Here is a 27,812-nt window from a genome sequence, read left to right as displayed (position 1 = left end):
CCTGCAAGAAGTGCATCCAGCTGCAGATTCTAACTGTCCATGTTAAGGAGTTGGAAATGGATGAATTCTGCATCATCCGGGAGAATGAGGGGGTGATAGATAGGATATAATCATAGATCGATGTCATAGTACATGTCGATACCAATGATGTTGGAAGAAAGAGTGAGGAGGTCCTGAAGAGTGAGTATAGAGAACCTGGTAGGAAGTTAAAAAGCAGGACCTCGAGGGGTGGTAATCTCAGGATTGCCAGTGAGGGTAAGAACAGGATGCTCTGGAGGATGAACGCATGGCTTGAGGAACTGGTGTAGGGGGGCAGGGTTTCAGATTTCAGTATCATTGCGACATTTCTGGGCCAGGTGGGACCTGTACAAGACAGACAGTTTACACCTGAACTACAGGGGGACCAATATCTTTGCAGGGAGGTTTGTTAGTGCTGTTGGGGTGGGTGTTTAAACTAGATTTGCAGGGGGATGGGAACCAGAGTGCCAGAGTAGATAGTGGAGCAGGGCTGAAAATAAAGGATGTTAAAGGTTCATGCAAAGTCACAAATAGAAGGGTTGTGTGTGGTGGTAATAATCTTCTGAGATGTGTCTATTTCAATGTGAGAAGTATTGTGGGGAAGGCTGACGAGCTGAGGGCGTGGATGGACGCATGGAATCATGACATTATAGCCATTAGTGAAACTTGGCTACAGGAGGGGGCAGGACTGGCAGCTCAATGTTCCAGGGTTCCAATGTTTCAGACGTGATAGAGGCAGAGTGATGAGGGGGGGGGGGGAGTGGGGGTGGTTTGGCATTGCTCGTCAGAGAAAATGTTACAATAGTGCTCAAGCAGGACAGATTAGAGGGCTTGTTCTACCAAGGCCAAATGGGTGGAGCTGAGAAACAGGAAAGGTATGACCACATTAATAGGGTTGTATTATAGACCACCCAATAGTCAGCGAGAATTGGAGGAGCAAATCTGCAGAGAGATAGCAGACAACTGCAGGAAACATAAGTTGTGTGGTAGTATGGGGTTTTAATTTTCCACGTATTGATTGGGACTCCCATACTATTAAAGGTCTAGATGGGTAAGAGTTTGTAAGATGTGTTCAGGAAAGTTTTCTAAATCAAAATATAGAGGTACCGACTGGAGAGGATGCAATATTAGATCTCCTATTAAGAAACAAGTTAGGACAGGTGATGGAAGTGTGTGTAGGAGAACACTTTTGGTTCCAGTGATCATAACACCATTAGTTTCAACTTGATCATGGGTTAAAAATAGATCTGGTCCTTGGGTTGAGGTTCTAAACTGGAAAAAAGGCCAAATTTAAAGAAATGAGGAAGGATCTAAAAAGCATGCATTGGGACAAGTTGTTCTCTGGCAAGGGATGTGATTGGTAAGTGGGAGGCCCTTCAAAGGAGAAATTTTGAGAGTGCAGAGTTTGTATGTTCCTGTCAGGGTTAAAGGCCAAAGTGAATAAGGATAAGGAACCTTGGTTCTCAAGGGATATTGGAAACTCTGATAAAGAAGAGAGAGATGTATGACATGTATAGGAAACAGGGAACGAATAAGGTACTTGAGGAGCATAAAAAGTGAAAAAAATACTTAAGAAATCAGGAGGGCTAAATGAAGACATGAAGTAGCTTTGGCAGTCAAGGTGAAGGATAAGTCCAAAGAACTTCTACAAGTATATTAAAAAAAAAAGGATAATAAGGGATAAAATTGGTTCTCTTGAACATCAGAGTGGTGTCAGCTATGAAATGGAACCAAAAGAAATGGGGAGATCTTAAATGGTGTTTTTGTGTTCTGTATTTACTAAGGAAACTGGCATGGAGTCAATGGAAATAAGGCAAACAAGTATTGAGGTCATGGAACCTATACAGATTGAAGAGGAGGGAGCTGCTTGCTATTTTGAGAAAAAATCAGAGTAGATAAATCCCCAGGACCTGACAGGGTATTCTCTTGGACCTTGAAGGAGACTAGTGGTTGAAATTGCAGGGGCCCTGGCAGATATATTTAAAATGTCTGTATCTACGGGTGAGGTGCCGGAGGATTGGAGGATAGCTCATGTTGTTCCGTTGTTTTGAAAAAGGCTCTAAAAGTAATCCAGGAAATTATAGGCTGGTAAGTTTGACATCGGTAGTAGGTCTATTATTGGAAGGAATGCTAAGAAAGAGTATCTACAAGTATTTAGATAGACAGGGACTTATTAGGGAGAGTCAACACGACTTTGTGCATGGTAGGTCATGTTTAACAAATCTATTAGAGTTTTTCGATGACGTTACAAGGAAAGTGGATGAGGGGAAGGCAGTGGATGTTGTCTACATGGACTTCAGTAAGGCCTTTGACAAAGTCCTGAATGGGAAGTTAGTTAGGAAGATTCAGTAGCTAGGTATACATGGTGAGGTGGTAAATTGGATGAAACATTGGCTCAATGGGAGAAGTCAGAGAGTGGTAGTGGAGGATTGCTTCTCTGAGTGGAGGCCTGTGACTAGTGGTGTGCCACAGGGATCAGTGCTGGGTCCATTGTTATTTGTCATCTATATCAATGATCTGGATGATAATGTAGCAAATTTGCTGATGATACAATGGTTGGAGGTGTAGTGGACAGTGAGGAAAGTTTTCAAAGCTTGCAGAGGGATTTGGACCAGCTGGAAAAATGGGCTGAAAAATGGCAAATGGAGTTTAATACAGACAAGTGTGAGGTATTGCACTTTGGAAAGAAAAATCAAGGCGGAAAATACAAGGTAAGTGGTAGGGCACTGAGGAGTGCAGTAGAACAGAGGGATCTGGGAATATGGATACAAAATTTCATAAAAATGGCGCCACAGGTAGATAGGGTAGTAAAGAGAGCTTTGGGTACATTGGCCTTTATAAATCAAAGTGTTAAGTATAAGAGTTGGAATGTTATGGTGAGGTTGTATAAGGCATTCGTGAGGCTGTATTTGGAGTATTGTGTCCAGTTTTGGTCTCCAAGTTGCAGGAGGAATATTAATAAAGTTGAAAGAGTGCAGAGAAGGTTTACAAAGATGTTGCCGGGACTTGAGAAACTGAGTTACAGAGAAAGGTTGAGTAGGTTAGGACTTTATTCCCTGAAGCGTAGAAGAATGAGGGGAGATTTGGTAGTCCTGGGATGTCTGGACTGTCTTACGCAGAGAGGTTAGAGAGACTGGGCTTGTACACGGTGGAATTAAGGAGATTGAGAGGGGATCTGATTGAAACATATAAGATTATTAAGGGATTGGACAAGATAGAGGCAGGAAACATGTTCCAGATGCTGGGAGAGTCCAGTACCAGAGGGCGTGGTTTGAGAATAAAAGGTTGGTCATTTAGGACAGAGTTAAGGAAAAACTTCTTCTCCCAGAGAGTTGTGGGTGTCTGGAATGCACTGCCTCGGAAGGTAGTGGAGGCCAATTCTCTGGATGCTTTCAAGAAGGAGCTAGTTAGGTATCTTATGGATAGGGGGAATCAAGGGATATGGGGACAAGGCAGGAACTGGGTATTGATAGGAATTGATCAGCCATGATCTCAGAATGGCGGTGCAGGCTCGAAGTGCCGAATGGTCTACTTCTGCACCTATTGTCTATTGTCTATTGTACAGATAGAGTGAATGCAAGCAGGCTTTTTCCACTGAGGTTAGGGGAAAAAAAAACACCAGAGGACATGGGTTAAGGGTGAAGGGAGAAAAATTTAAAGGGAACATTAAGGTGTGCTTCTTCACACAGTAGTTAGAGTGTGAAATGAGCAGCCAGATGAAGTGGTTAATGCAGGCTCACTTTTAACATTTAAGAAAAACTTGGACAGGTACATGGATGATAGGTATATGGAGGGATATGGTCCAGGTGCAGGTCAGTGAGACTAGGCAGGAAAATGGTTTGGCACAGCCAAGAAGGGCCAAAAGGCCTGTTTCTGAGCTGTAACATTCTATGGTCCTATGGTTCTCTCAAGGGATGACTGTGAAAGCAGTGAATGTCAGTGAATTAGTTTGGCGCAAAATTTAAAAGGAGACAGAGTTTCAGAAGAGGAATAAGAGTAGAGGGAGACAGAGTAGGAGGGCTTTGGTTTCACGGGGCTTCAGCGATAACAGGTGGAAGTGAGGTCAGTTACTTGTGAAGAATAGAAACATGAAGTATGTCTGTGAGACCGGTGTTCTGTACTGGGCGTCACATGTGGGAAGTCCAGGAGACTCCCAGCCTCCCGGATGGCCACATCTGCACCAGGTGTGTCGAGCTGCAGCTCCTCAGGGACCGGGCTAGGGAACTGGAGATGCAGCTCAATGACCTTTGTCTGGTCAGGGAAACTGAGGAGGTGATAGAGAGGAGCTATAGGCAAGTGGCCACTGGGACACCAGAACCTTGGGAGACAGATAAGTGGGTAACAGTCGGGGAGGAGACAGAAACTAAAGAGTACCCAGTGGCTGTCCCCCTTGACAATCAGTACTCCTGTTTGGGTACTGTTGGGGGGTGGGGGACAGCCTACCTGTGGGAAGCAACAGTGGCCACGCCTCTGGCACAGAGTCTGGCCCTGTGGCTCAGAAGGGTAGGGAAGGGAAGAGGAAGGCAGTAGTGATTGGGGACTCTATAGTTAGGGGGTCAGATAGGCGAATCTGTGGATGCGGGAAAGAAACACGGATGGTAGTTTGCCTCCCAGGTGTCAGGGTCCGGGATGTTTCTGATCACATCCATAATATCCTGAAGTGGGAAGGTGAACAGCCAGAGGTTGTGGTACATATTGGTACCAATGACATAGGTAGGAGAAGGGAAAAGGTCCTGAAAACAGACTACATGGAGTTGGGAAGGAAGTTGAAAAGCAGGGCCTCAAAGGTAGTATTCTTGGGATTATTGCCTGTGAGTATAGGAATAGAGTGAGGTGGAGGATAAATGAGTGGCTGAGGGATTGGAGCAGGGGGCAGGGATTCAGATTTCTGAATCATTGGGACCTCTTTTGGTGCAGGTGTGACCTGTACAAAAAGGACAGGTTGCACTTGAATCCTAGGGGTCCAATATCCTGGCAGGGAGATTTGCTAAGGCTATTGGGGAGAGTTTAAACTAGAATTACTGGGGTGGGTGGGAACCAAACTGAAGGGATGGAGGAAGGGGCTGTTGGTTCACAAATAGAGAAATCGTGGAGACAGTGCGAGAGGGAGGACAGGCAGGCAACAGAGACCGATGGTTTGAGAAGCGTCTATTTTAATGCAAGAAGCATCATGAACAAAGCAGATGAGCTAAGAGCATGGATCAGTACTTGGAGCTATGATGTTGTGGCCATTACAGAGACTTGGATGGCTCAAGGGCAGGAATAGTTACTTAGAGTTCCAGGCTCTAGATGTTTCAGAAAGGACAGGGAGGGAGGCAAAAGAGGTGAGGGTGTGGCTCTGCTGAGCAGAGGTAGTGTCACGGCTGTAGAAAAGGAGGAAATTATGGAAGGGTTGTCTACAGAGTCTCTGTGAGTAGGAATTGGAAGAGGTCAATAATTCTGCTGGGTGGTTTTTACAGACCACCCAATAAGAACATTGAGGAGCAGAGAGAGAGACAGATTCTGCAAAGGTGTAATAATACCAGGGTTGTCGTGTTGGGAGATTTTAATTTCCCAAATATTGAATGTCATCTCCCTAGAGTGAGGGGTTTAGATGGGGTAGAGTTTGTTAGGTGTGTTCAGGAAGGTTTCTTGACACAATATGTAGATAAACCTACAAGAGGAGAGGCTGTACTTGATCTGGTATTGGGAAATGAACCTGGTGAGGTGTCAGGTCTCTCGGTGGGAGAGCATTTCTATCTTCTTTACCATAGCATTGGAGAGGGATAGGAACAGACAAGTTAGGAAAGCATTTAATTGGAGTAATGGGAAATATGATGCTATTGGGCAGGAACTTGGAAGCATAAATTGGGAAAAGATGGTCTCAGGGAAATGTATGGAAGAAATGTGGCAAATGTTCAGGGGATATTTGCGTGGCATTCTGCATAGGTACATTCCAAAGAGATGTGGAAAGGATGGTAGGGTACAGGAACCGTGGTGTACAAAGACTGTTGAAAATCTAGTCAAGAAGGCAAGAAAAGCTTACAAAAGGTTCAAAAATCTAGGTAATGATAGAGATCTAGATGGTAAGGCTAGCAGGAAAGAGATGAAGAATGAAATTTCAGGGCCAGAAAGGGCCAAGGGAAGGCCTTGGTGAGCAGGATTAAAGAAAACCCCAAGGCATTCTACAAGTATGTGAAGAGCAAGAGGATAAGATGTGAGAGAACAGGACCAATCAAGTGTGACAGTGGAAAAGTGTGTATGAAACCAGAGGAGATAGCAAAGGTACGTAGTGAATACTTTGCTTCAGTATTCACTACGGAAAAGGATCTTGGTGATTATAGAGATGATTTACAGTGGATTGAAAAGCTTGAGCATATAGACATTAATAAAGAGGATGGGCTGGAGCTTTTGGAAAGCACAAGTTGGCTAAGTCTCTGGGAATGGATGGGATGTACCCCAGCTACTGTGGCAGGCGAGGGAGGAGATTGCTGAGCCTTTGGCAATGATCTTTGCATCATCAATGGGGATGGGAAAGGTTCTGGAGGATTGGAGGGTTGCGGATGTTGTTCCCTTATTCAAGAGAGGGAGTAGAGATAACCCAGGAAATTATAGAGCAGTGAGTTTTACCTCAGTGGTTGGTAAACTGATGGAGGAGATCCTGAGAGGCAGGATTTATGAACATTTGGAGAGGTATAATATGATTAGGAATAGTCAGTATGACTTTGTCAAGGGCAGGTCATGCCTTAAGAGCCTGATTGAATTTTTGAGGAGGTGGCTAAACACATTGATGAAGGTAGAGCCGTAGATGTAGTGTATATGGATTTTAGCAAGGCATTTAATTCAGTAACCCATGCAAGGCTAATTGGGAAAGTAAGGAGGCATGGGATTCAAGGGGACATTGCAATCTGGAACTGGCTTGCCCACAGAAGGCAAAGAGTGGTTGTAGACTGGTCATATTCTGCATGGAGGCCAGTGACCAGTGGTGTGCCTTGGAGACCTGTTCTGGGACCCGTTCTCCTCATGATTTTTATGAATGACCTGGACGAGGTAGTGGAGAGATGGGTTAGTAAATTTGCTGATGACATAAAGGACGGAGGTGTTGTGGAAAGTGTGGAGGGCTGTCAGAGGTTACAGCGGGACATTGATAGGATGCAAAACTGGGCTGACAAGTGGCAGATGGTTCAACTCATATAAGTGTGAGGTGGTTTCATGTTGGCAGGTCAAATATGATGGCAGAATATAGTATTGATGGTAAAACTGGCAGTGTAGAGAATCAGAGGGATCTTAGGGTCTGAGTCTATAGGACATGCAAAGCTGCTGCGCAGGTTGACTCTGTGGTTAAGAAGGCATATGGCGCATCGGCCTTCATCAACCATGGGACAGCATCTAAGACCCAGGAGGTAATGCCACAGCTATATTGGACCTTGGTCAGGCCCCACTTGGAGTACTGTGCTCAGTTCTGGTCACCTCACTACAGGAAAGATGTGGAAACTATAGAAAGGGTGCAGAGGAGATTTACAAGGATGGTGCTTGGATTGGGGAGCATGCCTTATGAGAATAGGTTGGGTGAACTTGGCCTTTTCTCCTTGGAGTGATGGAGGACGAGAAGTGACCTGATAGAGGTGTATAAGATGATGAGAGGCATTAATCGTGTGGATAGTCAGAGGCTTTTTTCTAGGGCTGAAATGGCTGAAAAGTTTTAAGGGTACAGTTTTAAGGTACAGAGGAGATGTCAGGTTTAAATTTTTTACACAGAGAGTAGTGAGTGTGTGGAATGGACTGCCAGCAACAGTGGTGGAGGTGGATATGATAGGGTCTTTTAAGAGACTCCTGGATAGGTACATGGAGCTTTGAAAAATAGAGGTCTATGGGTAACCTTAAATAATTTCTAAGTAAGTACATATTCAGCATAGCATTGTGTGCCAAAGAGTGTGTATTGTGCTGTAGTTTTTCTATGTTTCTATGTTTCTATACATGGAAGTAGTTACATGCAATGTGCAGGACATAGGAAACTTGGGTGACAGTCAGGAAGGGGAAAAGGGTTAACAGTCAGTGCAAAGTCCACTTGTAGGTGAGAACAAGATGCCCAGATGGTAGGTTGTCTCCCAGATGCAATGATCCAGGATATCTCGGACGAGGCCTCAGCATTCTTCATTTGGAGGGAGAGCATCCAGAGGTCATAGCCCGTGGAGGTACCAATGACATAGGTAGGAAGAGTGATAAGCAGGGCCCCCAGGTTGTGATCTCAGGATTGCTACCCATGCCACATGCTATTCAGGCCAGAAATAGGAAGAATATACAGTTTAACATGTGGCTAAGGAGTTAGTGCAGGAGGGAGGGTGTCCGATTATTGGGTTGTCATCCAGGGAACACAGTAACTGTACAGAAGAGAAGGCTTGCACCGAATTGGAAAGGACTAATATCCTAGCGGGAAGGTTTGCTGGTACTGCACGATGGCGTTTAAACTTGAGTTCCAGGCAGATGGGAACCAGAGTGCCAGAACAGACAGTGGAGAGGTCATGGAGACTGACGTTGGTATGACCTCAGACAAAGCGAGGAATCAAAAGTTTGAGCATACTGTTACTAATGTCCTGACCTGCATATATTTCAATGCAAGAAGTATCATAAGGCAGGCAGATAAGCTCAAGAAATGGATCAACACATGGAATTATGATGCTGTAGCTATTAGTGAGGCTTAACTGCAGGAGGGGCAGGACTGGCAGCTCAATATTCTGGAGCACTGTAATTTTAGACGTGACCGAGAGGGAGGGATTAAAAGAGGACGGATGACATTACTCGGCAGAAAAAATGTCACCACAATGCTCAGTCATGACAGACGGGAGAACTCGTTGACTGAGGTGTTATAGGTGGAGCTCAGGAATAAGAAATGTATGATATTAATGGGGCTATATTATACACCGCTCATATTCCATGGGATTTAGAGGAAGAAATTTATGGAGTAATTGCAGTCTGTTGCAAGAGATATAAGATTGTCATAGAAGGTGATGTTAATTTTCCAATTGCTGACTGGAATTCCTAAACTGTAAAAGAACTAGATGGGATAGAATTTGTCAAATGTGTCCAAGGCAGGTGTCCAAGATAGGGCAGGTGACAGAAGTTTGTGTAGGGGAACACTTTACAACCAGTGACCACAATGCCATTAGTTCAAAGTGAACATGAAAGAAGCAGGTCTGCTCTGTGGGTTGAGATTCTAAATAGGAGGAAGGCCAATTTTGATGGTATCAGAAAGGGTCTGGCAAGTGTGGATTGGGACAAGCTGTTTTCTGACCAAGGTGTAGTTGGTAAGTCGGAGATCTTCAAAAGTTAAATTTTGAGAGTAAAAAGCTTAACTGTGCCTGTCAGAATAAAAGGTAAAGATAGCAGGTTTAGGAAACCTTGGGTTTCAAGGGATATTGAGGCTCTGGTTAAGAAGAAAAAGGAGGTGTTTGGCAGGTAGGAACAAATGAGGTACTTCTGAAGAATAAGAAATGCAAAATAACAATTAAGAAAGAAATCAGGAGAGCTAAAATAAAGCATGAGGTTGCCTAGCGGACAAGTCCTAAGGGACTCTACAGATATGGTAAGAGCAAAAGGATTGCTTTGCACAAAATTAGTCCTTTGGATGATTAGAATAATTCATATGTGGTGAAAGAGATGAGGGATGCCTTAAAGGATTTATTCCATCTGTATCTACTCAGGAGATGAATTTCAGATACCATATACAGATTACAGAGGAAAAGGCACATTGTTTTGAGGCAATTCAGGGTAGATAAATCCCCAGGACCTTGAATAGGTGTTCCCTTACACCCTGTAGGAGGCAGGGAATTTTATGCAGACAAGTACAAGGTGTTGCACCAACCAGGGTAGATCTTACACAGTGAATGGTAGGGCACTGAGGAGTGTGCTAGAACAAAGGGTTCATTGAATCATTGGGCTTCATAAATCAATGTGTTGAGTACAGGACATAGGATGCTATGTGGAAGTTGTATCAGATAATGATGAGGCCTAATTTGGAGTATTGTGTTCAATTTAGGCCACCTACCTAAAGGAAAGATGTAAATAAGGTTGAAAGAGTATGGAGAAAATTTTCAAGGATGTTGCCAGGACTGCAGGATCAAGTTACAGTATAAGGAAAGATTGAATCGGATAGGACTTTATTATTTGGGATGAAGAAGATTGGGGGGAGATTTGATAAAAGTGTGTGAAAGTCAGGGGTATAGAGCAGGTAAATGCGAGCAAGTATTTTCCACTGAGGTTGGTTGGGACTACAAATGGATGTCATGGGTTAAGGGTGAAAGGTGAAAAGCTTAAGGAATCATGAGGGGAAACTTATTCACTCAGAGGGCCGTAGGAGTATGGAATGAGCTGCCAGTGGAAGTGGTGCAAGTGGATTTGATTTCAACATTTCAGAGAAGTCTGGATAGGTATGCAGATAGTAGGGGTATGGAGGGCTGTTGTCCTGGTGCAGATAGATGAGAGTAGGCAGTTTAAATGGTTTAGCACAGATTAGATGGGCCGAATGGTTTATTATTGTGTTTTATTTTTCTATGCCTATAAGACTAGTAGAAACACCTACCATGCAATATAATTTGCAGCAATTCATTGTTTTTATTTCTTTAGCCATTTGATACTTCCACAATGGAAAACCCAAGGGGACGTACCTCCAGATGGAAAACAGAAAGCATTATTTTGTTTATCTTCATTATTGGAATGCTATCTGGTAAGATACGTTATTTCTTCATTTGTGTTACATCTTTGATTGCTTTCATGTTTTTACAATTAGTAGAAATAAGTGAATGACTTGTGCATCTTATATTCAACCTTCCTCAGTCTTAGCTTGAAAAATGTACTTTCAAAACATTCTCAACTCAACACGAGAAATATCCCACAATATAAAGACAGTTGGAATGTCCTAAGGTTATGAAATGTGCTGAATACAAGGAGAGATTGGATAGGCTAGGGTTCTTTTACTTGTTTGAGCATAGGAGTCTCAGGAGTGACTTTAAATAGTTTTCACACAAAACTCCCTAAAAATAAATGAACTGTGTTTAAGCTACTTCACCAACTGGAACTATCTCCTCTTTGGTAGGGAGGGGAACCCAGTGCTCGAATAGTGGGTATTGGCAGCTAAACTCACCATGGACAATAAAGAGGGAAGAGGTCTAGCCTTTGAAGAGTAGGTGGCTACACTATAGATTCCCTCTAGTGAGGGCACTTATATCAGAGAGGACTTAAGGTCTTTGTTTGAGTCCAAAACATCATGGAGCATACCAAATACCATCTCAGTGGTATGTAAATCACTGTCAAGATGGTGGAGGTGGATGCCTTGTGTAGAAAAAGGAAATTGAATTAAATTTGTTTTTGTTTAAATTATTAACTGAATGTTAATCCACAACTGCCATGTGGCATTTGTGTGGAGATGGGCAGATCAATGGTAGATCCAACTTAATCCAGGCAAGTGTGCGGTAATTCTCTTCTGGAAGTCACATGCTGGAAGGAAGTACAAAGTCAATGGCAGCATCTTTAGAAATATTGATGGAGTATTGTGTAAATTTCTGGTCAGCACACCACTGGGCGGATGCACGAGCAATGGAGAGAGTGCAGAGATGTTCACAAGAATGTTACCTGGAATGGAGGATTGCAGCTATAAGGGGAAATTGCATAGGTTTGGCTATTTCTCTTTACTATGTATTGTCTCAAGAGTGATCTTATAGAGTTTTCCAGAACTATGAGGGTCTTGGATAAGATAGATGCTCATAGGCTCTTTATGAGGACAAGAGAGTCTCCAACCGGAAGATACAGACTGTGAGAGGTGAAGTTTAAAGGAGATCTGACGGATGAGCTTCTGCAGCAACTGACTAATAGTGGTTCTCTCTTTCTGTCTCTACTGAAATAAATTGCCAGAGTGGATCTAAAGTAGGCAAGCAACAAGGTCAGTAGCTTAAATGTTAACAAGATGAGAAACTTCCGGCTTTATGAATACTTTCATTTTTAACCAAATTAATGAGAAATCTCAATAAACGACAAGTTGTCAGGGGAAAAGAAATCCCTGACAAATGGTGGGGTGAAAATACTGGTTGATATGGAAAAAATATGTTAGAGCTTTCTAATCAATGAAATTGAATAACTTTGGATTCCCAAAACTGAGTACTCTGTTTCTTTATCCTTATGGCCCCCATGAAGGGCCAGATAGTCATTGATTACATTTTTATTGATATTTGGGTCCCCCAGCTCCTTGAATCCTCAGCTAACCACAAGTGAAAATAAAAAGTTGAAGGGTAACTTTTGCTCAGACCAAGACTGAAAGTTGCAAAGACTGAGATCTTGCAACCTGAAGTCCTGTTTCAGGATATCCCAATATGGGATACCTGAGAGGATGACCCTTGGTACACTACAGCTGAACATTTCCAGAGTAAGTTTCCACACTCTACAATTGGATGATTTATTTAAAAATTCCGTCTGTAGAGTTAGATGTGGGATAAAGTAAAATAAGTAATTGTGGTGATGGGAGACAGGACTGTCTCCAGTGTAACACAGTGACAGACCTGTCTGTGCCTTTTGGGTACTTTATTTCAAACTTATCGTCTATGATGTTAGATGTGGATAAAGGATAAAACAATGTCACACTCATCCTTGGGGGGAAGCATGGAATTTCTTCAGTGTATGTAGATACTTGGGGTACAATTCAGAAAAGAAAAGAATCGGAAGCTTACTCCTGACTTTGAGACTCCCCTGATAATCAGTGAGGTCATAACTGGTTCCTGATCTCAATACCAACTTGCATCCCCTTCTCACATATTGCCTGGATCTGCTGAGATATAAATTCTTATGGATTTGTGCATTGAATTTATGAGTAACTAAATTCCCACAATGCAATGATATACAGAGACCCAGGCATTCACAATGTTTTGGTCAAGGTGGCCATTTGCAGAACCGGGCAGTGAGCAGTCGAGCATTCTTCCCAAGCTGATTGTCTGCCCCCCTTTTCGAGACTAAGTCCATGCCCATGTGCCCCAGGAAAAGAAAATCATAACATCCATTAGATTGAATTAAAGTGAAATAGTTTGTAAGTGATTGTAATGTGGGTAAAAATGACATCATTATTTGTTCAGTAAGTTCCCACTGCAGACATAATTATGCATGGCCCAGACACAGCAGTGAATGAAATACAGTGCAAGTGATTCTACTTCCAGGTGCAGGCTGGGGGAGAGCGTCTGCAGAATGATATATAGTAAGTTTTCCCTCAGACATTATGGTACATGGTCCAGACACAGTGTGAGGCCAGTGGTGCTCTGGTTGGCAGGTGGGATCCTACAAACTGATCACCAGCTGTGACCATGTGTGTGAGGTGAATGAATCTTACCCATGATGCATCATGTCCTCAGCGCTTTCCTCCAATATTGATCCCATGAGCAATCTCTTCCCACAGTGACGTCACGGTGATCAAACATCATCTGTCTAACATTAGATCGTGTTTCTTTTTCCCTTACAGAGGACTGCAAATGTGCATGTTGCAAAGGTCAGTAACTGGATTGTTAATATCACAAGAAACATTCAGCTCTTTGAATCCTTTCCCATTTAACCAATTTATGACCAATTTCGTTCAGGAAATTTAACAATTATTAACCTTGTTTTTCAGCTACATGTTTTCATAAAGTAAATCTGAATGAAATACAGTGCAAAAGGAAAACCCCAAGGCATTCTTGAAATATGTGAAGAGCAAAAGGTTGACAGGAGTGAAGATAGGATCAATTAGAGATAAAGGTGGGAAGATGTGCCTGGAAGCTGTGGAAACGAAGGAGGTCCTCAAAGAATACTTCTCTTCGGTATTCACCAATGAGAAGGAACTTGATGACAGTGAGGACAATTTGTGTGAGGTTGATGTTCTGGAGCATATTGATATTAAGGGAGGAGAGGTGTTGGAGTTACTAAAATACATTAGGACGGATAGGTCCCCAGGGCCTGACGGAATATTCCTCAGGCTGTGCCATGAGGCGAGGGAAGAGATTGCTGAGCCTCTGGCTAGGATCTTTATGTCCTCAGTGTTCATAGGAATTGTACCAGAGGATTGGAGGGAGGCGAATGTTGTCCCCTTGTTCAAAAAAGGTAGTAGGAATGGTCTGGGTAATGATAGACCAGTGAGCCTTACGTCTGTGGTGGGAAAGTTGTTGGAAAAGATTCTTAGAGATAGAATCTATGGGCCTTTAGAGAATCATGATCTGATCAGGGACAGTCAGCATGTCTTTGTGAAGGGTAGATATTGTCTAACAAGCCTGATTGATTTCTTTGAGGAGGAGACCAGGCATATAGATGAGGGTAGTGCAGTGGATTTGATCAACATGGATTTTAGTAAGGCAATTGACAAGGTACCACACTGTAAGCTTATTCAGAAAGTCAGAAGGCATGGGATCCAGGGAAGTTTGGCCAGGAGGATTCAGAATTTGCTTGCCTGCAGAAAGCAGAGGGTCATGGAGGAGGGAGTACATTTGGATTGGAGGGTTGTGACTAGTGGTGTCCCTCAAGGATTGGTTCTGGGAACTCTACTTTTCGTGATTTGTATTAACGACCTGGATATGGGGGTGGAAGGGTGATCTGGCAAACTTGCAGATGACACAAAGTTTGGTGGTGTATAGTATTGTGTAAGATTGCAGACAGACATTGAGAGGATGCAGAAGTGGGCTGAGAAGTGGCAGATGGAGTTCAACCCAGAGAAGTGTGAGTTGCCACACTTTGGAAGGAAAATCTCCAAGGCAGAGTACAAAGTTATTGGCAGGAGTCTGGAGGAGCAGAGGGATCGGGGGGGTACATGTCGACAGATCTGTGAAAGCTGCCTGACAGGTAGATAGAGTATTTAAGAAAGCTTATGGAGTATTAATTTTCAGAAGTCAAGGGATAGAGTTTAAGAGTTCAAGGTAATGATGCAGCTGTATAAAATTCTGGTTAGGGTACACTTGGAGTACTGTGTCCAGTTCTGCTCACCTCACAGTAGAAAGGATGTGGAACAATTGGAAAGGGTACAAAGGAGATTTACCATGATGGTGCCTGCTATACAATATGATCAGAGATTTAGGGAGCTAGGGCTTTACTCTCTGGAGAGAAAGAGGATGAGAGGAGACATGATAGAGGTATACAAGATACTCTGAGGAATAGATAGAGTGGACAGACAGAGCCTCATCCCCAGGGCACCACAGCTCAATACAAGAGGACATGGCTTTAAGTTAAGGGGTGGGAAGTTCAAGGGGGATATTAGAGGAAGGTTTTTTACTCAGAGAGTGGCTGGTGCATGGAATTCACTGCCTGAGTCAGTGTTGGAGGCAGATACACTAGTGAAGTTTAAGAGACTACTAGACAGGTATATGGAGGAATTTATGCTGGAGGGTTATATGGGAGGCAGGGTTTAAGGGTTTAAGCCTCTCACAACATCCAACAATCTGATCAGAAACCGTGACCATGTCTGTGAGGTGACTTACTCAAAAAACACCATGTCCTCAGTGCTTTCCTCCAATATTGATCCCATGAGCAATCTCTTCCCACAGTGACGTCACGGTGATCAACAATCAACTCCCTAACATTATATCGTGTTTACTTTTCCCTTACAGAGGACTGCAAATGTGAATGTTGCACAGGTCAGTAACTGGATTGTTAATATCACAAGAAACATTCAGCTCTTTGAAGCCTTTCCCATTTAACCAATTTATGACCAATACTGATGTTGGTTCAGGAAATTTTACAATTATTAACCTTATTTCTCAGCTACATGCTTTCATAAAGTAAATCTGAATGAAATACAGTGCAAAAGGAAAACCCCAAGGCATTCTTGAAATACGTGAAGAGCAAAAGGTTGACAGGAGTGAAGATAGGATCAATTAGAGTTAAAGGTGGGAAGATGTACCAGGAGGCTGTGGAAGTGAATGAATTACTCAATGAATACTTCTCTTCGGTATTCACCAATGAGAAGGAACTTGATGACAGTGAGGGCAATTTGTGTGAAGTTGATTTTCTGGAGCATATTGATATTAAGGGAGAAGAAGTGATGGAGTTGCCAAAATGGATTAGGACGGATAAGTCGTGATAGAATATTACACAAGCTGGTCCACAAAGCGAGGGAAGAGTCTGCTGAGCCTCTGGCTAGGATCTTGATGGTCCTCGATGTCCATGGGAATGGTACCAGAGGACTGGAGGGAGGCGAACGTTGTCCTCTTGTTCAAAAATATAGTAGGGATAGACTGGGTAATTACAGACCAGTCAGCCTTACGTCTGTGGTGAGAAAGCTGTTGGAAAAGATTCTTAGAAATAGAATCTATGGGCATTTAGAGAATCATGGTCTGATCAGGGACAGTCAGCATGTCTTTGTGAAGGGCAGATATTGTCTAACAAGCCTGATTGTTTTCGTTGAGAAGGTGACCAGGCATGTAGATGAGGGTAGTGCAGTGGATGTGATTGACATGGATTTTAATAAGACATTTGACAAGGTACCGCACAGTAGGCTTATTCAGAAAGTCAGAAGGCATGGGATCCAGGGAAGCTTGGCCAGGAGGATTCAGAATTGGCTTGCCTGCAGAAAGCAGAGGGTCGTGGTGGAGGGAGTACATTTGGATTGGAGGGTTGTGACTAGTGGTGTCCCACAAGGATCGGATCTCTGACGTCTACTTTTCGTGATTTGTATTAACAACCTGGATGTGGGGGTGGAAGTGTGTGTTGGCAAGTTTGCAGATGACAGAAAGTTTAGTGGTATATAGTATTGTGTAAGATTGCAGACAGATATTGACAGGATGCTGAAGTGGGCTGAGCAGTGGCAGATGGAATTCATCCCAGAGAAGTGTGAGGTGCTACACTTTGGAAGGAGAAACTCCAAGGCAGAGTACAAAGAAAATGGCAGGATACTTGGGAGACTGGGGGAGCAGAGGGATCGGGGGGTATATGTCGACAGATCCGTGAAAGTTGCCTGAGAGGTAGATAGAGTATCTAAGCAAGCTTATGGAGTATTAGTTTTCATAAGTCCAGGGATAGAGTTTAAGAGTCACGAGGTAATGATGCAGCTCTCTAAAATTTTGGTTAGGTCACCCTTGGAGTACTGCGTCCAGTTCTGGTCGCCTCACAGCAGAAAGGATGTGGAACAATTGGAAAGGGTACAAAGGAGATTTTCCAGGATGGTGCCTGCTATGCAATATGATCAGAGATTTAGGGAGCTCGGGCTGTACTCTCTGGAGAGAAGGAGGATGAGACGAGTCATGATAGAGGTATACAAGATATTAATATGAATAGATAGAGTGGACAGCCAGCGCCTCTTCCCCAGGGCATCACTGCTAAATACAAGGGGACATGGCTTTAAGTTAAGGTTGGGAAGTTCAATGGGAAATTTAGAGGAAGGTTATTTACTCAGAGAGTGGCTGGTGCATGGAATTCTCTGCTTGAGTCAGTGGTGGAGGCAGATACACTAGTGAAATTTAAGAGACTACTAGAAAAGTATATGGAGTAATTTAAGCTGGAGGGTTATTTGGGAGGCAGGGTTTAAGGGTCGGCACAACATAGTGAGCCGAAAGCTGTGCTGTATTGTTTGATGTTCTATGTTCTAAGTGATTACAATTTTGGGTGTGGGCTGGTGTAGATTATCAGCAGGAAGATGTATTTAACTTCCCACCTCAGGCATTATGATACATGGTCCAGAGACAGTGTGAGGCCAGTGGTGCTCTGGTTGGCAGGTGGGATCCTACAAACTGATCACCAGCTGTGACCATGTGTGTGAGGTGACTGAATCTTACCCATGATGCACCATGTCCTCAGCGCTTTCCTCCAATATTGCTCCCATGAGCAATCTCTTCCCACAGTGATGTCACGGTGATCATCAATCAACTCCCTAACATTAGATGGTGTTTATTTTTCTCTTACAGAGGACTGCATACGTGAACGGTGCAAAGGTCTGTAACTGGATTGTTAATATCACAAGAAACATTCAGCTCTTTGAATCCTTTCCCATTTAACCAATTTATAACCAATATCGATGTTCATTCAGGAAATTTTACAATTATTAACCCCATTTCTCAGCTACATGTTTTCACAAAGTAAATCAGAATGAAATATAGTGCAGAAGGAAAACCCCATGGCATTCTTGAAATATGTGAAGAGCAAAAGGTTGACAGGAGTGAAGATAGGATCAATTAGAGTTAAAGGTGGGAAGATGTGCCTGGCGTCTGTGGAAGTGAACAAGGTACTCAATCAATACTTCTCTTCGGTATTCACCAATGAGAAAGAACTTGATGACAGTGAGGGCAATTTGAGTGAGGTTGATGTTCTGGAGCATATTGATATTAAGAGAGAAGAGCTGTTGGAGTTGCTAAAATAGATTAGGACGGATGAGTCCCCAGGCATGACAGAATATTACCCAGGCTGCTCCAAAAGGTGAGGGAAGAGATTGCTGAGCTTCTGGCTAGGATCATTATGTCCTCGATGTCCATGGGAGTGGTACTGGAGGATTGGAGGGAGGTGACTGTTGTCCCCTTCTTCAAAAAATGTAGTAGGGTTAGTCTGGGTAATTATAGACCAGTCAGCCTTACATCTGCGGTGAGAAAGCTGTTGGAAAAGATTCTTGGAAATAGAATCTATGGGCATTTAGAGAATCATAGGCTGATCAGGGTCAGTCAGCATGGCTTTGTGAAGGGCAGATATTGTCTAACAAGCCTGATTGATTTCTTTGAGGAGGTGACCAGGCATATAGATGAGGGTGGTTCAGTGGATGTGATCTACATGGATTTCAGTAAGGCAATTGACAAGGTACCACACAGTAGGCTTATTCAGAAAGTCAGAAGGCATGGGATCCAGGGAAGCTTGGCCAGGAGGATTCAGAATTGGCTTGCCTGCAGAAAGCAGAGTTTCATGGTGGAGGGAGTACATTTGGATTGGAGTGTTGTGACTAGTGGTGTCCCAAAAGGATGGGACCTCTACTTTTTGTGATTTGTATTAACGGCCTGGATGAGTGGGTTGAAGGGTGAGTTGGCAAGTTTGCAGATGACACAAAGGTTGGTGGTGTTGTAGATTGTGTAGAGGATTGTGTAAGATTGCAGACAGACATTGATAGGATGCTGAAGTGGGCTGAGAAGTGGCAGATGGAGTTCCACCCAGAGAAGTGTGAGTTGCTTCACTTTGGAAGGAGAAACTCCAAGGCAGAGTACAGAGAAAATAGCAGGATACTTGGGAGACTGGGGGAGCAGAAGGATCGGGGGGTATATGTCGACAGATCCGTGACAGTTGCCTGAGAGGTAGATAGATTATTTAAGAAAGCTTATGCCGTATTAGTTTTCATAAGTCGAGTGATAGTGTTTACGAGTCACGAGGTAATGATGCAGCTCTCTAAAATTCTGGTTAGGGCACCCTTGGAGTACTGCGTCCAGTTCTGGTCGCCTCACAGTAGAAAGGATGTGGAACAATTGGAAAGGGTACAAAGGAGATTTTCCAGGATGGTGCCTGCTATGCAATATGATCAGAGATTTAGGGAGCTCGGGCTTTACTCTCTGGAGAGAAGGAGGATCAGACGAGACACGATAGAGGTATACAAGGTATTATGAGGAATAGATAGAGTGGACAGCCAGCACCTCATCCCCAGGGCACCAGTGCTAAATACAAGGGGACATGGCTTTAAGATAAGGGGTGGGAAGTTCAAGGGGAATATTAGAGGAAGGTTTTTTACTCAGAGAGTGGCTGGTGCGTGTAATTCACTGCCTGAGTCAGTGTTGGAGGCAGATACACTAGTGAAATTTAAGAGACTACTAGAAAAGTATATGGAGGAATTTATGCTGGAGGATATTATCGGGGCAGGATTTAAGGGTCGGCACAACATAGTGAGCCGAAAGCCTGTACTGTGCTGTGTTGTTTGATGTTCTATGATCTAAGTGATTACAATTTTGGGTGTGGGCTGCGGGAGATGATCAGCAGGAAGATATATTGTAACTTCCCACCTCAGACATAATGATACATGGTCCAGACACAGTGTGAGGCCCGTGGTGCTCTGGTTGTCAGGTGGGATCCTACAAACTGATCACCAGCTGTGACCATGTGTGTGAGGTGACTGAATCTTACCCATGATGCACCGTGTCCTCAGTGCTTTCCTCCAATATTGATCCCATGAGCAATCTCTTCCCACAGTGACGTCACGGTGATCAACGATCAACTCTCTAACATTAGATTTTGTTTATTTTTCCCTTACAGAGGACTGCAAATGTAAATGTTGCACAGGTCAGTAACTGGTTTGTTAATATCACAAGAAACATTCAGCTCTTTGAATCGTTTCCCATTTAACCAATTTATAACCAATACCGATGTTCATTCAGGGAATTTTACAATTATTAACCTCATTTCTCAGCTACATGTTTTCACAAAGTAAGCCTCAATGAAATACACTGCAAAGGGAAAACCCCAAGGCATTCTTGAAATATGGGCTGATTTGAAACTACAAAAATGGTTGAACCTACTTCCCTCTTCCGGATTCATGAGTTCATCTTTTTTTTAACCTTATGTGTTAATTGTAATAGATATTGGCAATATGGATAAGATTATTAATTTTGTTTCTTGGAATACTAATGTTTTAAACCATCCAATCAAATGGAAAAAAATATGCAAAGTATTCCATAGAATGAATGCTAATATTATCTTTGTACAAGAGACTCATGTGAGGAAGGTGGATAGTCAACGCTTTTTTAGGTTTTGGGAAGAGCAACAGTATCACTCGAATTCTCAAGCCAATGTAAGAGGTATTTCCATTTTTATAGACTCTTCAACCTCCTTTATACACTATGAAACAATTTCAGACCCACAAGGTAGATTTTTGCTTTTTACTGGTCTACTTTTTAATCAAAAAGTATTTTTAGTTAATGTTTATGCTCCAAACACTGATTGTCCTGCATTTTTAAGTGTCTATTTACATCCTTTCCTAATTTAAAACGGTACATGCTGATAATGGGAGGGGATTTTAACTGTTGTTTAAACCCTTCGATGGATAGATCTAAGCCCACCCAAGCTCTTCTGAATAAATCGGCCTCTCTTATTAATTCCTTTAAGGTTGATTCTGGAATTTCTGAAATATGGCGTTTTTTACACCCCAATGACAAAGAGTTTTCATACTTTTCTCATTATTATCATAATTATTCAAGAATTGATTATTTTTTATTGATCACCATTTACTCACAGATGTTATCGATTGAAAATATGACTCCATTACCATTTCTGACCATGCACCTTTGAAGCTATCTATTAAGACAATGGACTCATCTACTAATGCTAAATCTTGGAGGTTCAACCCTATTTTATTGCAGGACTTAGACTTTCTTAATTTTATTAAACAACAAATTGATTTGTTTTTCTCAACAAATTCTACAGCAGAGATCTCTAGTGGAATTTTATGGGACACTTTTAAAGCATTTATTTGTGGACAGATTATTTCATACTCTGCTGGAGTTAGGAAACAAACTAATTCTAAAATATTAACTTTGGTTGATAAAATCAAAGCAATTGATCATTTTTATTCAGTGACTCCCAGCAAAGACTTTATAAAGAAAGGGTGGAACTTCAAATGGAGCATAGTTTGTTATTATCCTCTTCAATTGAAAATCAGTTAATTAAATCTAGAACACAGTTTTACGTACATGGAGATAAGTCTGGCAAATTATTGGCTAATCAATTGAAAACTGCTTCGGTTTAAAGACAAATTACTAGGATTCGTAAACAAGATGTCACTCTGACGATCGACCATAAAGAGATAAATAAAACCTTTCAAGATTTTTATAATTCTTTATATCAATCAAAATTTGTTGAGGATTCTTCTATAATAGATGAATTTTAAAGAAAATTGAATATCCCAAAATTAACAATAGAGGATAGTGTATTCCTTGACGCACCTATTATGGAAACTGAAATAAAAAAGGCTACTTTTGCAATGAATTCTGGTAAAGCTCCTGGTCCGGATGGTTATACTGTAGAATTTTTTAAATCCTTTTCCTCTATACTTTCTCCTTGGCTTTGTAAAATTTTTAAAGATGCGTTAACTATAGGTAAATTGCCACAATCTTTTTATGATGCCTCTATTTCTTTAATTCTTAAAAAAGATAAAGACCCCACTGAATGTGCATCCATTCAGCCTATATCCTTGCTGAATACGGATTTTAAGATTTTTAGTAAAATTTTGGCCACTAGATTAGAAAATATATTACCTCGAATTTTTTTCTGAAGATCAGACTGGATTTATTAAAAACCACTACTCATCTTTTAACATTAGAAAATTAATTAATATTATTTATACTCCTTCACCCAAAATACCAGAATGTGTCATTTCCTTAGATGCTGAAAAAGCATTTGATAGAGTTGAATGGCCATATTTATTTAATACATTGCAGCATTTTAATTTTAGTTTGAAATTTATATCATGAATTAAATTAATATACTATAAACCCTTGGCTTCAGTCTTTACCAGTAATCAAAGATCTCCTTTTTTTTCAGTTATTCCGTGGTACAAGGCAAGGCTGTCCTTTAAGTCCTTTACAATTGACATTATTTTGGAACTTTTAGCTATAGCCATTCATGTATCACCTAATATTTTGGGTATTACTCATGGGGAAGGGACGTATAAGTTATCATTATATGCTGATGACTTGTTACTATACATATCGGACCCTGAGAGATCTATTCCTGCTATTTTGTCCTTGCTTGCTCAGTTTAGTAACTTTTCTGGTTACAAATTGAGTTTTAATAAGAGCGAATTACTTCCATTAAATATGTAAGTTCCAATTTACAAACATTTACCATTTAAAGTTGTCACAGATTATTTTACTTATTTGGGTATTAAAATTACCAAAAAACATAAAGATTTATTTAAAGTTAATTTCTTACCTTTAATTGACCAAATTAAGCAACTTGTTACCAGGTGGTCTCCATTATCTTTGTCATTGGTTGGTCGAATTAATGCTATTAAGATGATGGTATTACCCAAATTCTTATATTTATTTCAAGCATTACCAATTTTTATTCCTAAATCTTTTTTTTGATATTATTGACTCCAAAATATCTTCCTGTCTGTGGCAGAATAAAAATCCTAGACTAAACAAAAAATATTTACAGAAGCCTAAGAAGGAGGACGGTTTGGCTTTGCCAAACTTGAGATTTTACTATTGGGCAGTTAATATACGATATTTAATATTTTGGACACAAGAATCGACAATAGCAGCTTGCCCACAATGGGTAAATTTGGAATGTAAATCTCTACAAGACTTTTCATTGTTTTCAATTTTAGGATTTTCACTTCCTTTCTCTTTATCTAAATTGAATAAACAAATAACTAATCCTATAGTTAAACATACATTGCGAATTTGGTTTCAATTTTGTAAATTTTTTGGCTTGAATAAGTTCATCTTATCAAGCCCTATAATATCTAACTTTCTTTTTCAGCCCTCTTTTATGGATCAAGCCTTTGTTTTATGGAAAACAAAAGGTTTAACATGTTTTTGTGATCTATTTTTAGATGATAGCTTTATGTCCTTTGAACAGCTATCTAATTAATATAATTTACCTGAAACTCATTTTTTTAGATATTTGCAAGTTAGAATTTTGAATAATGAGTTACAGTCTTTTCTGAAACTATGACCATCAGACATTACGGAAAATTTTTTAGCTCTGAATCCTTGTCAGAAGGGTTTAGTAGCCATCAATTATAATATGATCATGAAAATACAGCCAGAAGTATCAGAAAAAATTAAGAAGGAATGGGAAAAAGAACTTCATTATCTTATACCCACTGAGCAATGGGAGAAAATTTTACAATTAGTCAATTCTTCTTCTATTTGTGCTAAACATGCCCTCATACAATTTAAGGTTGTACATAGAGCTCATATGTCTAAGGATAAACTTGCTCGATTTTAGTCTTATGTTAATCCAACCTGTGACAGATGTCATTCTGATGTTGCTTCATTGACCCATATGTTTTGGTCTTGTCCTTGTTTGCATAATTACTGGAAAGATATTTTCAGTATTATTTCAACAGTTCTGAATATCAATTTCCAACTGCATCCTATTACTGCAATTTTCGGTTTACCAATGATGGATAATAATCGCCTATCCCCCTCATCTCGATGGATGATTACATTTGTTACAGTAATGGCAAGAAGATCTATTTTATGGAATTGGAAAGAAATTAATCCTCCAACTATATTTCAGTGGTTTTCTCAAACTATCTTTTATTTGAGCTTAGAAAAAATTAGTAGTGTTGTCTTTGATCCTTCAGTTAAGTTTGAAGAAACTTGGAGACCATTTATTCAACATTTTCATATGAGTTAAATTGTCTTTTCCTAAACCTCACTTTTATTATCCTTAATTATTTGGATGGAGGTTCGGAGTTATTGGCACTACTGTATAGTATATATTTGACATTATGCAATGGCCCATGTTGGTTAGTGTTTTTTTCTCTCTATTTTTGGTTTTTTTTTCACATCTTTTGTTTGAAATTACCATGAGTTTGGGAGGTTATGATATAATGATTATCATCTAATTGAATGTCTATTTAAACTATTAACTATGTACTCTCAAACTCTCTGTATTCATGTTTCATTTATGTTTGCTTAAAAATTAATAAACAGATTTAAAAAGAAAGAAAAGGATTTTAGTAAGGCATTTGACAAGGTACCACACAGTAGGCCTATTCAGAAAGTCAGAAGGCCTGGGATCCAGGGAAGCTTGGATAGGAGGATTCAGAATTAGCTTGCCTGCAGAAAGCAGAGGGTCGTGGTGGAGGGAGTACATTTGGATTGGAGGGTTGTGACTAGTGGTGTCCCACAAGGATCGGATCTGTGACCTCTACTTTTCATGATTTGTATTAATGACCTGGATGTGGGGGTGGAAGAGTGAGTTGGCAAGTTTGCAGATGACACAAAGTTTGGTGGTGTAAGATTGCGGACAGACATCGATAGGATGCAGAAGTGGGCTGAGAAGTGGCAGATGGAGTTCCACCCAGAGAAGTGTGATTTGCCACACTTTGGAAGGACAAACTCCAAGGCAGAGTACAAAGAAAATGGCAGGATACTTGGAAGACTGGGGGGCATTATGGTACATGGTCCAGACACAGTGAGGCCAGTGGTGCTCTGGTTCTCAGGTGTGATCTTACAAACTGATCACCAGCTGTGACCATGTGTGTGAGGTGACTGAATCTTACCCATGATGCACCATGTCCTCAGCACTTTCCTCCAATATTGATCCCATGAGCAATCTCTTCCCACAACGATGTCACGGTGATCAACAACCAACTCCCTAACATTAGATCGTGTTTACTTTTCTCTTACAGAGGACTGCGAATGTGAATGTTGCAAAGGTCAGTAACTGGATTGTTAATATCACACGAAACATTCAGCTCTTTGAGTCCTTTCTCATTTAACCAACTTATGACCAATACTTCTGTTCGTTCAGGAAATTTTACAATTATTCACCTCATTTCTCAGCTACATGTTTTCACAAAGTAAATCTGAATGAAATATAGTGCAGAAGGAAAACCCCAAGGCATTCTTGAAATATGTGAAGAGCAAAAGGTTGACAGGAGTGAAGATAGGATCAATTAGAGTTAAAGGTGGGAGGATGTGCCTGGAGGCTTTGGAAGTGAACAAGGTCGTCAATGAATACTTCTCTTCGGTATTCACCAATGAGAAGGAAATTGATGACAATGAGGGCAATTTGAGTGAGGTTGATGTTCTGGAGCATATTGATATTAAGGGAGAAGAGGTGTTGGAGTTGCTAAAATAGATCAGGACAGATAAGACCCAGAGCGTGAAAGAATATTCCCCAGGCCGCTCCACGAGGCGAGGGAAGAGATTGCTGAGCCTGTGGCTAGGATCTTTATGTCCTCGATGTCCATGGGAAAGGTACTGGAGGATTGGAGGGAGGCGAATGTTGTACCCTTGTTCAAAAAAGGTAGTAGGGATTGTCTGCGTAATTATAGACCACTCAGCCTTACGTCTGTGGTGAGAAAACTGTTGGAAAAGATTCTTAGAGGTACAATCTATGGGCATTTGGAGACTCATGGTCTGATCAAGGACAGTCAGCATGTCTTTGTGAAGGGCAGATATTGTCTAACAAGGATGACTGATTTCTTTGAGGAGGTGACCAGGCATATAGATGAGGGGAGTGTAGTGGATGTGATCTACATGGATTTTAGTAAGGCATCTGACAAGGTACAACTCTGTAGGCTAATTCAGAAAGTCAGAAACCATGGGATCCAGGGAAGTTTGGCCAGGAGGATTCAGAATTTGCTTGCCTGCAGAAAGCAGAGGGTTGTGGTGGAGGGAGTACATTTGGATTGGAGGGTTGCGACTAGTGGTGTCGCACAAGGATCAGTTCTGGGAACTCTACTTTTCGTGATTTGTATTAACAACCTGGATATGGGGGTGGAAGAGTGAGTTGGCAAGTTTGCAGATGACACAAACGTTAGTGGTGTTGTAGATTGTGTAGAGGATTGTCTAAGATTGCAGACAGACATCGATAGGATGCTGAAGTGTGCTGAGAAGTGGCAGATGGAGTTCAACCCAGAGAAGTGTGATTTGCCACACTTTGGAAGGATAAAAGCCAAGGCAGAGTTCAAAGAAAATGGCAGGATACTTGGAAGACTGTGGGAGCAGAGAGATCAGGGGGTACATGTCCACAGATCCGTGAAAGTTGCCTGACAGGTAGATAGAGTATTTAAGAAAGCTTATGGAGTATTAGTTTTCAGAAGTCGAGGGATAGAGTTTAAGAGTCTCAAAGTAATGATCAGAGTATGATCAGAGATTTAGGGAGCTCAGGCTTTACTCTCTGGAGAGAAGGAGGATGAGATGAGACATGATAAAGGTATACAAGATATTAAGAGGAATAGATAGAGTGGACGGACAGTGCTTCCTCCCCAGGGCACCAGTGCTAAATACAAGAGGACATGGCTTTATGATAAGGGGTGGGAGGTTCAAGGGGAAAATTAGAGGAAGGTTTTTTGCTCAGAGAGTGGGTGGTGCGTGGAATTCTCTGCCTGAGTCATTTTTGGAGGCAGATACACTAGTGAAATTTAAGAGACTACTAGACAGGTATATGGAGGAATTTAAGCTGGAGGGTTATTTGGGAGGCAGGGTTTAAGTGTCGGCACAACATAGTGAGCCGAAAGCCTGTACTGTGCTGTATTGTTTGATGTTCTGTGATCTAAGTGATCACAATTTTGGGTGTGGGCTGCGGGAGATGATCAGCAGGAAAATATATTGTAACTTCCCACCTCGGGCATTATGGTACATGGTCCAGACACAGTGTGAGGCCCGTGGTGCTCTGGTTGGCAGGTGGGATCCTACAAACTGATCACCAGCTGTGACCATGTGTGTGAGGTGACTGAATCTTACCCATGATGCACCATGTCCTCAGCGCTTTCCTCCAATATTGAGCCCATGAGCAATCTCTTCCCACAGTGACGTCACGGTGATCAACAATCAACTCCCTAACATTAGATCGTGTTTACTTTTCTCTTACAGAGGACTGCGAATGTGAATGTTGCAAAGGTCAGTAACTGGATTGTTAATATCACACGAAACATTCAGCTCTTTGAGTCCTTTCTCATTTAACCAACTTATGACCAATACTTCTGTTCGTTCAGGAAATTTTACAATTATTCACCTCATTTCTCAGCTACATGTTTTCACAAAGTAAATCTGAATGAAATATAGTGCAGAAGGAAAACACCAAGGCATTCTTGAAATATGTGAAGAGCAAAAGGTTGACAGGAGTGAAGATAGGATCAATTAGAGTTAAAGCTGGGAGGATGTGCCTGGAGGCTTTGG

At 41.5% G+C, this 27,812-nt stretch overlaps 1 protein-coding gene across 1 annotated transcript; it reads left to right on the top strand.

The window, feature by feature from the left end:
- The first annotated feature begins 10,626 nt into the window (after window positions 1-10,626).
- On the top strand, window positions 10,627-27,541 carry LOC132407124 (tRNA (guanine(37)-N1)-methyltransferase-like). The gene is made up of 7 exons (XM_059993419.1): window positions 10,627-10,720; window positions 13,493-13,519; window positions 15,600-15,626; window positions 17,892-17,918; window positions 20,203-20,229; window positions 25,316-25,342; window positions 27,507-27,541. The coding sequence occupies exons 1-7, from the start codon at window positions 10,639-10,641 to the stop codon at window positions 27,539-27,541; spliced, it is 252 nt and encodes an 83-aa protein (XP_059849402.1). The 5' UTR covers window positions 10,627-10,638.
- The last annotated feature ends 271 nt before the right edge of the window (window positions 27,542-27,812 follow it).

Source organism: Hypanus sabinus, chromosome 17 (assembly GCF_030144855.1).
Source record: "Hypanus sabinus isolate sHypSab1 chromosome 17, sHypSab1.hap1, whole genome shotgun sequence".
In the NCBI taxonomy this organism is placed as follows: domain Eukaryota; kingdom Metazoa; phylum Chordata; class Chondrichthyes; order Myliobatiformes; family Dasyatidae; genus Hypanus; species Hypanus sabinus.
The sequence above is the reverse complement of the archived record's forward strand: the minus strand, read 5'-3'. Positions and strand labels throughout refer to the sequence as shown.

Bases quoted from the DNA above. Each gene is read 5' to 3' on its own strand.
- LOC132407124 (XM_059993419.1), top strand. From the start codon at position 10,639: ATGGAAAACCCAAGGGGACGTACCTCCAGATGGAAAACAGAAAGCATT. The intron at 10,721-13,492 runs GTAAGATACGTT...TTTCCCTTACAG, and splicing joins CATTATTGGAATGCTATCTG to AGGACTGCAAATGTGCATGT. The intron at 17,919-20,202 runs GTCTGTAACTGG...TTTCCCTTACAG, and splicing joins CATACGTGAACGGTGCAAAG to AGGACTGCAAATGTAAATGT.